Raw genomic sequence first — 18,050 nt, forward strand, 5'->3', positions numbered from 1 at the left:
TATGGCCACTTTTAGTCTTACAGCAGAATGTTAACTTTATTATGACTGTTATCTACAAAAAGGGACGTATTACAATTTTAATATAGTGTACCCAGTAATTGTTTCTGACTGGAGCCCTGGTGTGTTGAAAGCTTTTTCAACATTATCCATGTTTTCAGATAGCCTATTTATACACATTTTGCATGTGATCATTTGCATTTGCATTTTTCCAATGACAGCGCACCTAGTGCATTGTTCACATCATAAGCGATCTGAACCGTACGTTTTTCATTCACACAGAATCAATACTAGTGTGTGATCCACACCATGAATGGGCTTTGAAAATATGTACAAAAAAAGTGCACAAAATCAAGTATGCTTTTGTCATTTTGCATGCTTTTTCTCATACATTTTACAACACTTATATAATGCACGCTAAATTTGGGCTCATTACTTTGCTGTCTTTGTGAAGCAGTCCAGGGCAGGACTGGGGTAGTGACAGTGGGGTAGTGTGAGCCAACAACTACTTGGACTATTGAAAGTGAATGGTGGGTGGAGCAATTTATGCTCACTCAGACAGACATCTGCTGGAAAAGAATTGTAGTTATATATCTGTCCTGTTAAATGTGCTGCAACACATAGGAAATAATTATATTTAGGGAAACATTGTGTTCAGACATAAAAGTATATTTTATGAGTTTGAACAGACAGTGGCATAAAGAAATAGGGGGAAGTATGAACAATGAGGGTGGAGTTTCTCATGAAACAAAAATGTTGGAGACAAACTCTGACCTGCTCATCCAGTCTGAGATTGCTCAATTTGTCCTCACCTCTTCTGCAAGCTCCATGTCTTTATTGGAAAAGGAACAGCAGACAAACAGAAGAAAGAGAAAATACACAGGACTAAGGAAGTGACAGAAGAACAAGTCACAGCGTATAAAGAGATTCTAATAACTCTCTCTGTCTATAGGGGATACTTGCCAGCCCATACAGCATCTCATAGAGAACGGCTCCCAGACACCACCAGTCCACGGTGCGATCATACGGCTCCTTCTTCAGAACCTCAGGGGCCAGGTACTGCAGAAGTAAAGATAAGTCATTCCCAGTAGCACCACAATTATCCCAAATACCGGTCCATCCTGATTAGATGACGGCTGGTTTACCGAGGGGTAATCCCAAGGTGCAGCACTAACCTGCTTTTCTTTTTTCCTATAAATAGTACTGTAGACATCTGTCAGAGGGACACATTTATAAATCTAATCGTTTTCTTAGATGTAAATTCAGCACCACGGATCAGCAGGTGGTAGGGTTAATCACTCCCGCACAATCATTAATGACATAAACACCATCCCCCCTCAATAAGATAGCTACGGCCATGTTTCCTGAACTCTTCTAAAGCTGTGGCCACCCCTACCTGCTTGCTACGGCCTGCCCCCAGTCCGGCAGCCACCAATTAAGCCGCGGCTGCCGAGCTGAGGGCAGGCTGTACCAAACAGGTTGCGGGGAGGGGGCATAGAGCTTCAGAAGACTTTAGAAATATACCCATGGCAGCTTTGTGGAAGAGGGGGCAGTGTTTCTGTCATCCATGAATTATGGCCAACAGTTGAGTAATTAACCCTACCTTCCGCCAATCCATGCACCAATAATATAGAGCCTTACATTGCAGGCTCTCTATTTTACACTGGAAGTCGTCTTTAACTTTTTTCACTACGGTAATAGTGCTAAAAGTTTGGGATCAAGGTTAGGTGGTGATCTGCCTATATACTGCCACTTCTTTATTTTCCCTTTTAAGATAACAAGGAGATACTTTTATGATGGTAATCCGTGATTTGAGCACCCACTGTGATCACCCTGCCAAGTGGCGATCTGAAGTTGAATGGATCCTCCGATCATAAGTGGAAAACAGCAATTTTCCTAGGGAAAAAAAAGGAGGGGACCTCTACCGACTGCTATTGTGGCCAAGCATAATCCCTTTTTAGCTGAGGTTCTTGGCCTACAAAAAAAACCTTTCGCCTGAAGAAAGGGGAAAGCTTCTCTTCAGAAACACGTTGCGTAATAAAAATTCTATTGTTTTTTTCAACCAAACATGGACTTTGCCGTGCATCCTTTCCACACGCACTGCACCTTCCAGGAATCTTCAGCCGCATGTTCTATCCCCACACACAGTGGAAGTTCAGAGCTACCAACCTTGCACACACTGCCTCCAGGCACTACCTCCAGCAAAAACATACATATATCCAGGCACATCGCCTCTAGTTAGGACATTAAATAAATTATTAGGGAAAGGGAGGTGCTGAAGGGGGTGTGGCTAGAAAACAGCAAAAATCTATTAACCCTTCGCACACTCACATGCAAATGTTCAAACAATTGCATTCACAGATTCACTCATCCAGGCACAACTGTTATCCCTACAGCTAAATTAAAAGCCAGGGTTTTAGTTCACAGAAGAATGCATTCTTATGCTTAATCACCTATACTGCGCAGAAGTACCCAGGTAAACATAGGTGTCCTAACTCTGGCCCTGTAACATGCATAGTGCAGACATGCAAACACATTCATTGCATCAAACCTATCAATGGATTAGGAGCACACATCCTAACTTCCTCTCCTGGGAAAGACAGTGCATCATACCAATCGCACAAGGGAGCTAATGTTATGTGTCCATGTGCACAATGCGCATACACCAGCATAAGCTGTCTGCATGCTGACAAACATACAGGGGAAGGGGGAGTGCACCGAATTGGACCCTAGCCACAGGGGTCAATGATAAGAATAAACATACATATATCCAGGCACATCGCCTCTAGTTAGGACATTAAATAAATTATTAGGGAAAGGGAGGTGCTGAAGGGGGTGTGGCTAGAAAACAGCAAAAATCTATTAACCCTTCGCACACTATTAACCCTTCGAACATTTGCATGTGAGTGCTGTTTTCTAGCCACACCCCCTTCAGCACCTCCCTTTCCCTAATAATTTATTTAATGTCCTAACTAGAGGCGATGTGCCTGGATATATGTATGTTTATTCTTATCATTGACCCCTGTGGCTAGGGTCCAATTCGGTGCACTCCCCCTTCCCCTGTATGTTTGTCAGCATGCAGACAGCTTATGCCGGTGTATGCGCATTGTGCACATGGACACATAACATTAGCTCCCTTGTGCGATTGGTATGATGCACTGTCTTTCCCAGGAGAGGAAGTTAGGATGTGTGCTCCTAATCCATTGATAGGTTTGATGCAATGAATGTGTTTGCATGTCTGCACTATGCATGTTACAGGGCCAGAGTTAGGACACCTATGTTTACCTGGGTACTTCTGCGCAGTATAGGTGATTAAGCATAAGAATGCATTCTTCTGTGAACTAAAACCCTGGCTTTTAATTTAGCTGTAGGGATAACAGTTGTGCCTGGATGAGTGAATCTGTGAATGCAATTGTTTGAACATTTGCATGTGAGTGTGCGAAGGGTTAATAGATTTTTGCTGTTTTCTAGCCACACCCCCTTCAGCACCTCCCTTTCCCTAATAATTTATTTAATGTCCTAACTAGAGGCGATGTGCCTGGATATATGTATGTTTATTCTTATCATTGACCCCTGTGGCTAGGGTCCAATTCGGTGCACTCCCCCTTCCCCTGTATGTTTGTCAGCATGCAGACAGCTTATGCTGGTGTATGCGCATTGTGCACATGGACACATAACATTAGCTCCCTTGTGCGATTGGTATGATGCACTGTCTTTCCCAGGAGAGGAAGTTAGGATGTGTGCTCCTAATCCATTGATAGGTTTGATGCAATGAATGTGTTTGCATGTCTGCACTATGCATGTTACAGGGCCAGAGTTAGGACACCTATGTTTACCTGGGTACTTCTGCGCAGTATAGGTGATTAAGCATAAGAATGCATTCTTCTGTGAACTAAAACCCTGGCTTTTAATTTAGCTGTAGGGATAACAGTTGTGCCTGGATGAGTGAATCTGTGAATGCAATTGTTTGAACATTTGCATGTGAGTGTGCGAAGGGTTAATAGATTTTTACTACCTCCAGCAAGACCCAGCGAGTGGCCATCTATGGAGATCAGCTGATGCAACTGATCCTGCTTGAGAGCACCACAGCTGCCTGCGTCCCCGGCATAGAGAGGAACAACGCCAGACTGCTGACAGACCCATATGGGCTAGTCAGTCAGTCCTGAAGGTGAGATCAGACAACTGCTACCTTTCTGAGTGCACTCACCTCCCATTCCCCTCACCCCTTGTCTATACAGAGACTTGCACCACTATCCAGTGGCTTCCAGAGAGTGGCACCACCACTACTTTGATCCTCAGCCTACATACTGTCTAACACCACTACACTACGCTCCCCTATATATACAGGAGTATTCTATATATACACACTGTCCTTTACCTCAGTGTATATGGGACACTACCAACTGCAAACATTGTAGGCAAATCTTAAATGTCCTATTTATTCTTTAGGTTTCTTGTAAGGTATCCATCTAGGGGTAGCGTAGAACGGCTGAGATTTACTATACCTCAGGTGTTCCACAAAATGTACTGGTGGTCTCCTCTGGCTCCATACCTTCTTTACACAGTCCGAAATCGGTCAGCACAACATGACCCTGGAGGTAAGCAGAAAGCAACATGTATCTCAGTCTAGTTTCTGGGTCAGGGGGGTAACTGATCTGATCCAATGATCTGTTTCTATATGCAGCAGTGAGCCCCTCCACCCCCCATTCCACGTGTACAATCAATGTACAGTTAATGATGGTCATGTCTGGGAAAACACATGGAGAAGCATCTAATTTGTTTGATCAGATGATAGATTTGCAAAGCTCTGCTTTCCTGTGATCACATCCTGCTTTAGTACATGATCATGACTAGCAAATCAGAGACTTACATATCTATCACCTGACCAAACTGATCACATGCTTCTCCACGAGTTCTAGACATGACAATCATTATGTACAGTACAGCTGCATCTCTCTTTTATCTACAGCTTTCTTGGACAGCAGCAACCCTCTTCCATGTCTTTTTTTCAATATGTATCCTCTTCTTCCATGTCTAGTTACCCAATTCCATGTTCACCTGCCCTCTTGGGCTGTACCCACTCAATGCCTGGCACTGAATGATAGTCTGTATACATCAGATGCCTGAAGTTAAATGACACAGAATATATATACAAATCAGAGATAAGAGATGCAAAAAGCAGGCACCCCCAGGGATATTGTTGCTGAGCCGACATGCTCGATTGAGTGCTCGATGTTAACGGTGTGCAATATCGGGATGAGCACCAAACGCGACAGAACCCCTGGTGATGTCCACCCTAGTGTAAAATGTGCCCCCCCCCCCCCCAGTGCAACGTGCTGTACACTTTACCTGTCTGCTGCTGGCTCCGCACTCCGTCCTCCATGCACATACACACGCCCCACATGGTTGCCGGCATATATGTCAGTGCATGTGTGATGTCACACACGCACCCCTGTTACGCCGGTAACCACGTGCGACACATGTATGCACGGAGCATAGTGCCAGCGGCAGACACTGTCAGGTAAAGTATACAGCACAGGGCATTGTGTGTGTGGGAGGGGGGACGACACATTTTACATTGGGGGGGGGGGGGGGGGCAGCGGTAGCGCCGGTGAGGCGGCAGATGCAGCACCACAAGGCCAATTCCCGAGAGATTTCATGCTTAAATCGATCAGGAATTGGCCAGCAGTGTATGGACAGCCAACAGATCTTTCTCCGATCAGAGAGAGATCTGTCTCTTGGTCGATCTGCCCATAAATCGTCTGATGTATGGCCACCTTTAGCTTAAGTGTCCCATGTGTTTTTCTTTTCTGCTGTTGCCTCTCTTATCTGCTTTTATGTCTGTGCAACTGATGTGAGAGGGATATGGAGGCTGCCATATTTATTTCCCTTTAACCATTTCTGCCGCCTGGACGTGAAGCTCATGTCCGGGCGACTGCTCTGCTGCGGTGTCGCGCTCCCGCGCGTGATCGCCTGTGCGCCCCCATGCCGTCCCCGGTAGCCCTGGGATCAGTGAACGGGAACATGGTTCCCGATCACCGATCCGTGTCCCCAGCAGAAAAACCGAAGCACTCTTACAAGAGGCTTCAGTCTTTCTACACATAAAAATTTCCACATCCCCCTTGTGCTTCCGCTTAGCGAGAAGCACAAGGAGGGAAAAAAAAATTCAAGGTGGCCATCTTGTGGCCAAATAGTAAAACTACATCTACATATTATAAATAAATAGTTACCTAAAGGTCTGAACTTTTTAAATATGCATTTGAAGGGGGTATACTACGAACATTTTTTAAATTATAAGCTTGTAAAAAACGTGATGGACACAAAACGGAAAAAATGCACATTTATTTCCAAATAAAATATTGGCGCCATACATTGTGATAGGGACAAAATGTAAATGGTGTCATAGCCGAGACAAACGGGCAAATAAAATACATAGGTTTTAATTATGGTAGTGTGGATTATTATAAAGCTATAATGGCCGAAAACTGAGAAATAATGACATTTTTTCAATTTTTTCTTATTAATCCCGTTAAAATGCATTTATAAAAAAATAATTCTTAGCAAAATGTACCACCGAAAGAAAGCCTAATTAGTGGCGGAATAAACAAGATATAGATCAATAAAGTGTGATAAGTAGTGATAAAGTTATTAGCGAATGAATGGGAGGTGAAAATTGCTCTGATGCATATGGTGAAAAATTCCTGCGGGCTGAAATGGTTAAACAATGCAAATTGTCTGGCTGTTCTAATGTCCTTTAATATTCACACCTTACTGGAAAGATAGCATTGAGAGCAATAACAAAAGAAATGTTGAACTTTAGACTTCCTAAGCAAAAAAAATATATTGATAAAGGGTAACAGGATACATCCGCATACTTGCCTTATTTACTCAGATATAATACTGTATCTTCTGCGGGGGCTAGAGTTGTGCTACACAGGCCACGCATGCTGCATATGGAAACCGGAGTGTAGCAAATAAGAGGGTGATTCAAATGGGCCATAAAAGCTGCTTGCAAAGCATCCGCACATAGAAGAGTACATCTGGGCATCAAAGGGAGGCTGTACATGGAATGGGTGTACAGTACATGGGGGCTGCACATGGAATGGAGTAAGGGCTGCTCTCCACATGGAGGGCTGGGCATGGAATGAGTGGAGCTTCTGCCTGAGAAGGGGCTGCTGTGCTTGGGAGAGGATGCGGTTACACATTAGGGCTGCACATAGAATGGGGCTGCTGCGGTTTACAACAAAGGTAAACTGAAAGGATATACAGGAAGGGTGGTGCTGTACATGAGGGGCTTATGAGTGGTTAAAGAATGCATCTGGCCCTGGTTACTACTGTATATGTGAATTTATCAATTATGTTTTTTTCACAATAATTTCCACTATAATGGTTTAGTGAATCAAAATATGAAAAGGGGGACACGTTGATAGAAAATGGATTGGCTAATTCTGTATTACCGGTAGTGATGATGTGTTGGGACAGGGAGATGAGGTTATCTCAGGGTACAATATCCCCGGTTCCAGAGGTGAGTATTGTCACTAGCAGCCGCCCCTCCTCTGAATAAAGCAATCATTTTCACTTTCTCTTTGCTTCTTACCTGGCTATCCAGAAGGATGTTTTCAGGCTTTAGGTCTCTAAGAAAGTAAAAGGAGATAGCACAATATGAGGAATCATTTGTGGAAAAAAATAGTTCTGAACATTGTTCTTGTGGCCCTTAAAGGGACCCTGAGCAGTAAGCCCCCCCCCCAACCTGGGCTTCCTCCAGCACCCCGTAGTCCGCAAGTTCCCGGCATCCTCTTACTTGGTCCCGCTGGCGGCTCCAGCAATCCGGCGACTTCCTACGCATGCATAAGCAAGCATCCTGCGCCATAAGCATCCTGACCTTGTCCAGATTTGGGTTTTTTTGTTACTGCTCAGGGTCCCTTTAAAAGCAAAGCTACAGTCTTCATAATGTAGACATGTGCTCACTACACATAGATAAAGTCAAATAAAGATATCAGCTCAGCATACAGAAATGTCCCAGTGTTCACCATTTAACTGTGCTCAAAGTGTCATAAAAAGGAACCCAACACAGTATACCGGTACTCACAATATTGATTTTAGCCCCATTTTAGAATACTGGCAGGTCACCCCGACTATGTATAAGTGATTACTTTGTGCTTATTCTGATAGCAAACCAACTACGGTGTGTGGGCATTTCTTCAAGGAAAATCTGCTTCTCAAATGTTCCCTTCCCTTTTCTCTTGTTGTACAATGGCTGTTTGCTCTGCTGATCATCCCTGTGCAGCGCTTTTCAGCACATTGGCAAATGGTAAGTATGAGTTGAGTGAATTCTTACTGAGTAATATGCCAGTATTTTAAAACTGACCTAACATCAGTTATGTAAGTACATTGTATTATTAGGGGCAGCACGGTGGCGTAGTGGTTAGCTCTCTCGCCTTGCAGCGCTGGGTCCCTGGTTCGAATCCCAGCCAGGGCACTATCTGCAAAGAGTTTGTATGTTCTCTCCGTGTCTGCGTGGGTTTCCTCCGGGCACTCCGGTTTCCTGCCACATTCCAAAAACATATGGATAAGTTTATTGGTTCCCCCTAAAAAATTGGCCCTAGACTACTGTAGTACAGTACTACAGTACTTACACTACATAACATAGACATATGGCAATGGTAGGGATTAGATTGTGAGCTCCTTTGAGGGACAGTTAGTGACAAGATATATATATACTCTGTACAGCGCTGCGTAATATGTCGGCGCTATATAAATACTAAATAATAATAATAATTATTGGTCCCAGCTTCATTTTAAGACATTTTAAACATAATCTATAAGTACACTAATGCTTTAACTTAGGAACCACTGCTATAGTTTCACTTTGCAGTTCTAAGAAGCAGCCTAGCATCGGGGCATAACTACAAATCCTGGGGCTCCAGCAAAACTTATCGGTAACAAGCCTTCCCTCGGTGACCCTCACAGCCTCGGGGCCTTACAAGGGCCACAAAACAAGTGTGGCCATCATGATCTCAACACCCATAACATGTATCGCCACAAAAACACCTGACCTGGAGTACCGGAGGGAGGGAAGGTTAGTATTTGGGGGCCCCCATACCTCTGGGTTCTGGGCAGTCACAGGGGCTGCTCTCCTGTAGATACACAACTGCCAACCATAAAATAACCACTCAACTCAATGGCACTATTCCTGCTTACTTGTCTGTCTCCTGCAGCTAGCAGTAGCTGGCAGGTGTGCAGGTGCTGAGCATGGTAGTAATACCGCAGATGCTGGAGTGAAATAATAGTTTTTAGCACCTACATCACCCTTGTTCCAGTAGACAGAGTGAGACTTTGACCTCAGACACAGAAGTAACAGACTGGGAATGCTGAGGTAAAAAGAAACAAAGTGTGTCTAGAATGGAAATGTGTTACCCAGTCGATAAACTGTACTCCCCGACTACTTCTGAGGTCGCTTATTGATCCGGCATGCCGATAATGGCGGCCTAGTCCATTGTCAACCTCCTTACGTCGCCCACGGAAGCTGCTCTGTCTAAAGCCTTTCTGTTTTTCGCTCCGTGCCAAAGTTCCACCACTGCACTGCAGTCCGAATACCTCTTTGGGACTCCTTGTACAGGCTTCAGAAGTACTTTCAAAGACGAGCAGATTTGCTCTGCCCACACACGAGTCTGGGGTCACCCATTTGCAGTATGAAGTCTTTAGAAGCATTTGGGGACATGAGAGCTTCCAAAGCCTTCCAAGGCATCCCAAAGGTGCAACATTTGAATGACGGACAGCAGTAGAACGAGGGAACATAGCAAGGACCAGAAAAGCTCTTGGATCTAGAACCTTCCCTCCCCATAGGTGAGTATCTAATGTCTTTTTCTTCAATTCAGGGTTGCTTTAAACTCTGTGTTAGGCCTCCATTCTCCCCTCGACGTGTGGCTGGGCCTGGATCTTCTGCAAATGCATTATGCGCTTCCACAGTTCAGAGCACGATCACGAGAGGCACGTGGGGCACCTGCACATGCGCAGAAGATCCCACCTCAGCCATGGGTCACGATTTTAGGGGAGACAGGAGGCTAGGCGCAGAGCAAAACTGCGCCATGGAACCTAACAGACTTCTAGGGGCTGGAAGAAGCGCCAGGTGAGTGAAACTTTTATTTTTCAGATCACCTCATGTATTCAATGCACACAACCGATGTCAGATCCTGTTTAAGATAGACACAGTACTTAATAATTATATTACATCCTGGAAATAAAATTAATGTAAGAAAAATAAGCCAACCGTATTAACAATATTCCATTAATATTGCATTTCCAGTAAGTGACTCAGTTTCTTACTATTCTCAATTGGATTATAATTCAACATCAATCAGTTTATCTTGTGTGACATGGCAGCCAACCAGTATTTGATTTCATTTTAGTTTCCATTACTCAGTGAAGTACTTGTCTGAACTTAAGAGGAAAACTTGAAATTATGCTATTGTATTGGGCAATGGGTAAGTTAAGTATAGCATTTGTCATTTAGACTTTATGTTATTGTCTCTCAAAGGTTTTGAGCCCTGTTTATTAAACTTGGGGAACATTTGGGAAGCTGTCAAAAGCAAAGGAAAAATCAGGAACTGCTAATTGTAGTGTGTTGAGAAAACAAGAAAAAGATATGTGAAGTAGTTATACTCACAAAATTAGGTTGCATTTCAAGGTAACTACATTTTGTGAGTATAACTATTTTACATACCTCTTTTTCTTGTTTTCTCAACATGCTACTTCTTCAAGGCAACCACTGAGATTGCCCATGACCAACTGAGCTACTGGTCACTCTGGGTTCCCTATTAAAGTGGACATGAACTCTGAACTCCTCTCTGCTCTAAAAGATACACAACAGCATAATAACTTTTAAACAAAAAAAAATTCTTCATTGCAGCTTATACAAATCCTAAAATAAATCTGTAGTGTTTCTACTTTTTGATTCATGGAAGCAGACATATTGTTTACAGCCTGTACTTTCAAATGGGGCTTATCTGCTTACCTGCCATAGGCAGTCATGTCATGTCACAAGGGGAAGGGAGAGGGGGGAGGGCAGAGATGGATTAAGCTGCAATGGGGCCCAAGGCAAGATAGTAGATTTGGGGCCCCCTTGTGGTCCTTTTTCTAAGCTGAAGTGAAATGAGGTCAAAGAAGGTGGCAGGTGGGCCCCTTGACACTAATTAGAGCCCCAAGCACCTGCCTATGTTGCCTGGTGGATGATCCTGCTCTGGGGGGGGGGGGGGGGGGAGATCAGATTACAACTAGTGATTAGTCACAAATGAGGGGGAATTACACAGGCTAAACTCTTTCACCAATTTAGGCTTTACCCACCCCCTAAAGACCAGGCCATTTTTCACTAATTAGCCAATGCAGCTTTAATGGCTCGCTGCAGGGCTGTACATGTCAGCACACAAGTGATTCCCTCCCCCCCCCCCCCTTATTCTGTCCATCAACAGAGCTCTCTGTTGGTGGGCAAAGATCGCTCCCAGGATGTTTGTTTATTTTATTGTAAATATTTTCTTATTATTTTTGTAAGAAATTTGTGTTTTTAGTTTTTTTTCCCCTAGCTCCCTCCCTCCCCCCGCCAGCCAATCACTGTGATTGCATAGGCTTTAGCCTTTGACAGCGGATCACCCCCGAGCCTGCCAGGGGGACAGCCATGTGACACTGCCGTAGATCACAGCGCTGTACTAGACCGCTGACTCCCTTCCAATGCGCTCCATGCTGCTCTCCATTTTCTGAGACTCCCCCCTTCACATCAGAAGTACCCAGTTAGAAGGCAGAAGTGTCAGAGGATGAAGAGTGTCGTGGAGCGCATTGGACGGGAGGTGACGGCCTAGGTGAGTAGCTTACACAGCCTAAAGCCTCTGCACACCCTCGCTCATCTCTAGTGGTAAACAAAAGAAAACAGGTGACGTTTAACACTTTTGGGCATTCTTTAAGTGTATCAAACAAAACATTTTTTCAACAAAACATTGGGAATCGTCTGTTAGTAGCTTTATAAATGGGCTCCCTTAAGGTGCGTACACACCTTTGATGTATGCCACCCATCGGGTATCGGGGCCTGTTGGGGATCGGGACCTAATCCCCTTAGATGACATTGCTGGGCCGTGCTGCACAGACATGAGTCAGCTGTATAGCTGCTGGCATGCTGTGCTGCTATCTGGGTGGAGGGCGGGACGACAAAGTGGTGCATGCACACAGTGGAGAACGGCATGAACAATAAAGTTGGTTGTTGGTGGGAGCAAGTTGATCGGCTGGAGTGCTTGCGGATCATCATTTCTCAGCAAAACTCTCTTGAGGCAATCAGATCTATTCAAATGCAAACAATGAAAAGCAAAGTCCAGACAAAGGAACTTCTCATTCTACTGTCTGTGAAGGCCCCAAACAAGCTTAAAGTCTCCATTCCATTGCCTTAGTAGCCCTGGTTGGAGTGGCCCAGAGCACCCCTTATACCAGATAATTGTGTAATTGCCCCAAGCCTGCATGCAGGTCGCATTAGGTTATAAGGGGATTTCAGAGATTCTGAGACAGTTTATCTTAATAACCTTAATCTATTTATAATACAATTCTAGGTCATTTTTGTGTGTTTGTGGCCTTACCTGTAGATGATATTTTGGGAGTGCAGATACCCGATAGCGCTGGCCACCTCTGCAGAATAGAAGCGTGCCCGTGGCTCCAGGAAGGAACGCTCTCTTTGTAGGTGGAAGAAAAGCTGTAATGAGGAAATGATACAATGAAAAGGTTTACTAATATACTGTATATATAAATATCTGGTGAGTGGACTACTAAATAGATACTTTTAAAGCAGCTTATACACAGACACAAGTTTGCAAATGGGTATTTACACAGGTCTAGGAAAACCTTTATGGCCAGAGATGGACTTTTATTAAGTGTCTACCCAAGAGGTAAACTAAAGGTCCATACACATTTGCAACTTAATTCAGCTGAAACGGTCCCTCAGTATTATTTTGGGTGTCTTTCCCAAGTGTGGACGCTGGATAGGTAAAGTATAACTGCACGGGTACTGGGGGGACATAAAACACTACGGGGGACAGCGCCGGGGATTTCGTTGTGATCGTCGCTCATTCCGATTTTGCACACCATTACCAACTCACACCAGATCAAGCATGTTGGCCCGAGATTTCCCAGCATGTCCAATCGATGTATGCAACAAATGTTGGCAAGAAATTGGTCGATCGGGCTTGTTCTTAACAGCACCAATTTTCATCTGATTCAATTATAATTATTGAATTGGATGGTCGATCGGCTGTCAAGTTGAGTGATATATGGGCACCTTCAGACTGTAGAGATTACTGTGAGCTTCTTGAAGGACAGTCAGTGACATGACAAGATACTCTATAACAATTTGATAAAGATAACTTCACAGTTTAAAGTGACACTAAAGTGAAACAAATCTTATGATATAATGAATTGTATGTGTAGTACAGATAATTAATAGAACATTAGTAGCAATGAAAAGAGTCTCATATTTTTATTTTCAGTTATATAACTTTATAACATTGCTTCTTTTTCTAATATTTGCAGTTTAAAAACTACACTGTGAATTAAGTATGAAACAGAGCAGGGCTAATGACCCTTAGAACTTCTCTGCAGTAAAATCTTATATGAAGTTGTCCTTCATTGTTTCTTTGATGTTTAAAAGCTTCAAAAAAAACCTTTGCTCTCTGCCTAAATTAGTTTCAGGCTCTTCTGCATAGATAACAAGTGAAGTTTCTTAACTCTTACTGTACTGGAAACAATATGAGACGCATGAGGAAAAAACGACACAGGGACACCAAGAACCCAATATAGTGTAGTATGTATTGAAATGGGGAGGGGGGGTACTTAAAGTGCCAATCACCCACAACACAGTACAGAGGTGATTGGTGCAGACCCGGACAGCAATTGGTGAGTCTGATTACATTTATATATTTATTGTTGCACTATTTTTCTCTCCTACCCTTGCCTAACGCTTATACCTTACAACTAGCCTTACTACCCAGAACCCCCCCCCCCCCCGGCCTACTCTCCACACTCCACCTCCCTACATCCCTCAGTATTGCCTCTATTAACACAATACTAGCCCCAAGGGCCCTGTCTGACTCTGATATCACACTATATACCTATATAATATAGCCTTATTTCTCTGCCGTTTACCACATTCTCTGATCATTCTCCTTATGCATATTTTTGTATTTTTAAGTGTAGTTCCATATAATAAGCTGTGATGCGCTATTGAGTGATCTAATCTGCGACATTGTTCAATTGTAATTACATCCTGAAAAAACTCACTTCATATTTTATAACTCATTAATATTTTAGTATTTTAATTGTTATGGACATATATATATATATATATATATATATATATATATATATACATACTTTTTACTGATGATTAATTACATTGATTGAATATTAACCTCCCTAGCGTTATGATTATTTCCTGATTTAGGGTAATAAAAGATGTGTAATTTTTTCACAAGCTTTTACACCCTAAAAACAAGAAAAAAATACCACATTTAGATCAGCAACAGCTCCTGCATATAACTCACTCAGGCATGGGATTACCACTCTGAGCTGCAGATTTCCATCCCGAGCCTGACTCAGGATTACCGCTAAAGGAGATTATTATACATACATATGGTATATGCTGTGTCTAAAACTAAGCTGTCTCTGATCCACAGCTATATACTCCTGTCTGAACTGCCTGATGAAGCAGGGTCACGCCCGTGAAACGCGTTGCAAATATTGTGAAGTGGATGAATACATTTTTGTGTTATACGTTAAACACATGCCTGTTGTTGTGTCCTTTGGAGTGTGGAAAGAGTCCACCTCTACCATGTACATGTTTTAAAAATGTTATATTATTTTATCCTGTTGGCGTCTCTGTTCACTTGCACTAATATGAGACTTATATCTTTGCTACTAATGTTCTATTTCTTAGCTGTACTTACACATACAATTCACTATATCATAAGTTTATTTTCACTTTAGATTCCTTTTAAAGTGTGCAGGGGCCTTAACACTACAGTGTCTCTGCATATATCCACTGCCAACCCCTATACAGATCCTCCTTTGCTTCAGATAGAGACACAATAGTAAGCTTGATTAAATTACTAAAACATTAATCAGAGTTTGACAAGTTGCTGATCACACTGATTTAATCATCTCATCTGGTGTCTGTAATTACCTTGTTTATAAACTGACTGCACAGCATGCATGAGGGACACAATACGATGACACAGCACTGACCTAAATCACCAGGCATGACACATCCTCCCATGGGAAGCAAACTGTGACGTATTCATTGGCCTGTCGGTGGCATTTTTCATTAGAAAAAGAATACTTGCTTATGACGCAATTCTGGGCTCTGAGATCTGCTTATTTAGGCTGAAACATTTCTTATATGGGTTATAGATTTACAGTATGTCAAAGCCTCTCGGCTAGCTACAAACTTATGTATAGAATCTAGACGGATTTTTCCGCTCTAGGCCTAACGCTAAGGCCTAATGCTGGGAATACATCATACAATTTTCTGTTAGATTTTTCTGTTAGATTTTCTGTAATGCTAGGTACACACGATGCAATTTTCTATTAGATTTACCTGCAAGATTGTTTTTTTTCAACATGTCTGATCTTAATTTCGATCGATTTTCTGATTGATTTTCCGATCAATTTCCTTTCACGTTTATGGAAATCGATTGGAAAATCTATCGGAAAATCTATCGACATTAAGATCGGACATGCTGAAAAAAAAAATCAATCTGGCAGGTAAATCTAACAGGAAATTGTATTGTGTATAACTAGCATTAGATTTTTTCTGTAGAGACTGGTCATTATCTCTGGTGCATTGTCTTCTGGTTATCTCCCGCTGAGTAGAACAATGCCTAAGGGTGGCCATACACTTATAGATTTGCAGCAAATTTGACCATCAAATAGATTTCTGTCCTATGTCTGTCAAGTCAAATCTGACAGGAATCTATCTGATGTGTGCCACCCACTAGGAACAGATTTCCAATAGATTTCAGAATTAAATCTATTGGAAATCTATCTAAAGGGGCCCATACAGTGGTCGATTTCAGCCACCGATCGATTCTATAGAATCGATCAGAAATTGATTCTATCAAATTCCCCATTCAATCAATTTGCAGCTAGTTTTGATCGATTTGATCTGACTGGATGGAAAATCTAGGTCGATCTGCGCCTGGCAGCAGATCGATGGCCCATAGAGTTGCATTGGATCTAATGGTCCAATAATGCATTTAGATCAATTTCCAACAGATTTTATTCTGAAATCTATTGGAAATTGGTTCCTAGTGTGTGGCACACATCCTATTCGACTTGAGAGGCATCTGACAGAAATCTGATGGTCGAATCTGCTGCAAATCTATAATTGTATAGCCACCTTAAATGCATTATTGGACCATTAGATCCAATGCAACTCTATGGGGCATCGATCTGCTGCTGCATTGGATCTAATGGTCCAATAATGCATTTAGATTTTTCCATCCTGTCAGATAGATCAAATCGATCGAAATCGGCCGCAAAACGATTGATCGATAGATTTGATAGAATCAATTTCTGATCTATCGATTCTATAGAATTGATCAATGGCTGAAATTGACCAGTGTATGAGCCCCTTAATTGCTAGGCAGATAGATAATTTCCAACATGTTGTAAATGATCTATCTGAATCACGAGTGTGATAGCACCAGTGGATGATGACGTGCTGTGATCTCCCCTGGAGTATACAGGGAATGAAATCCAAACATTCAAAAATGACAGTGTGATTTTGAAGCCAAGAAGATAAAACACATTGAGAGTAATCTAACACTGGAAGAAAGGAGAGCTATAGGCTCCTTAGCCAAGAACAAGATGGTGACTATAAGGGCAGCAGACAAAGGAGGTGTCGTTGTGTTCATGGATACCATTAAATACAAGGATGAGATACAAAGGCAACTGAATGACACGGATGTCTATGAACAACTGACATCTGACCCCACTACTGGCATCCAAAAGATAATCAACAATTTACTGAGTAAAGCGAAGGACGAACAAATTATTGACAAAGATTTAAAAAACTTCCTGACAATTGACAATCCAAGGATAAAAATTCTATATACGTTACCTAAGATCCATAAAGGGTTGGCCAACCCCCTGGGCCGGCCTATCGTGTCCGGGGTGGGAGCCATTTTTTTCTAACATGGCGATTTTTTGAATAGAATACTTAAACCTATTGTCTTGACCTTGGATTCCTATTTGAGAGATACCCCGGAATTTTTGAAAGTCATCTCGACCTTTTCAGAATTGAGTGATGAAGTTTTACTAGTCACCATGGATGTTCACAATCTGTATACATCAATACCTCATACGGGTGGTCTGGAAGCTGTCGAACACTACCTGCAGATCAGCACAGATTTTGATGTGGAACATTGGAATTTTCTCATGAAACTTTTAGATCTGTTACTGAACTATAACAACTTTTTGCACATGGATACTTTTTACATGCAACACAGAGGCACGGCGATGGGCTCGAACGTGGCCCCATCCTATGCAAATGTATGTATGGGCCTCTATGAGGACGTTTTCGTTTATTCCAATGCATTATTTACTAAACACGTTTTACTTTGGCGTTGCTATATCGACGACATATTTTGCATATGGGAGGGGCCACATTCGAGCCTAGAAGCCTTTGTAAAGGATCTACATAGATCCTGTCCAGAAATAAAGCTTACAGTGGAGAGTAGTTATGAAAGTGTCAATTTTTTGGACACTCTGATAATTAAAAACTGTGGAAAATTGGAGACGGATCTTTTTGTCAAGCCCACAGACAGGAACTCCATATTACACTACTTGAGTTTTCATGTGCCACACATCAAAGATAATATACCCAAGGGTCAATTCAAGAGAGTCTCAATGATTGTGAATGATCCGGTCAAAAGACAGACCAGATTGGAAGAAATGAGATATAAGTTTCTTGCCCGTGGATATCCAATGAGGCGTTTGGTAGAAGACAATAACAAGAGACAATTCAA

The 18,050-nt window shown here is 42.5% G+C and overlaps 1 protein-coding gene across 1 annotated transcript in view; it reads right to left on the minus strand.

The window, feature by feature from the left end:
* The window catches only part of SGK2 (serum/glucocorticoid regulated kinase 2), a 111,224-nt gene that overhangs the window by 12,842 nt on the left and 80,332 nt on the right, over nt 1-18,050 (minus strand). Inside the window, exons 6-9 of the mRNA XM_068264542.1 lie at nt 12,612-12,724; nt 7,595-7,631; nt 4,503-4,589; nt 961-1,056 (exon numbers count right to left, since the gene is read on the minus strand). Coding sequence (XP_068120643.1) covers nt 961-1,056; nt 4,503-4,589; nt 7,595-7,631; nt 12,612-12,724 — 333 coding nt within the window. The remainder of the gene's footprint in view (nt 1-960; nt 1,057-4,502; nt 4,590-7,594; nt 7,632-12,611; nt 12,725-18,050) is intronic.

The sequence above is a fragment of the Hyperolius riggenbachi genome, chromosome 12 (assembly GCF_040937935.1).
Source record: "Hyperolius riggenbachi isolate aHypRig1 chromosome 12, aHypRig1.pri, whole genome shotgun sequence".
Lineage (NCBI taxonomy): Eukaryota > Metazoa > Chordata > Amphibia > Anura > Hyperoliidae > Hyperolius > Hyperolius riggenbachi.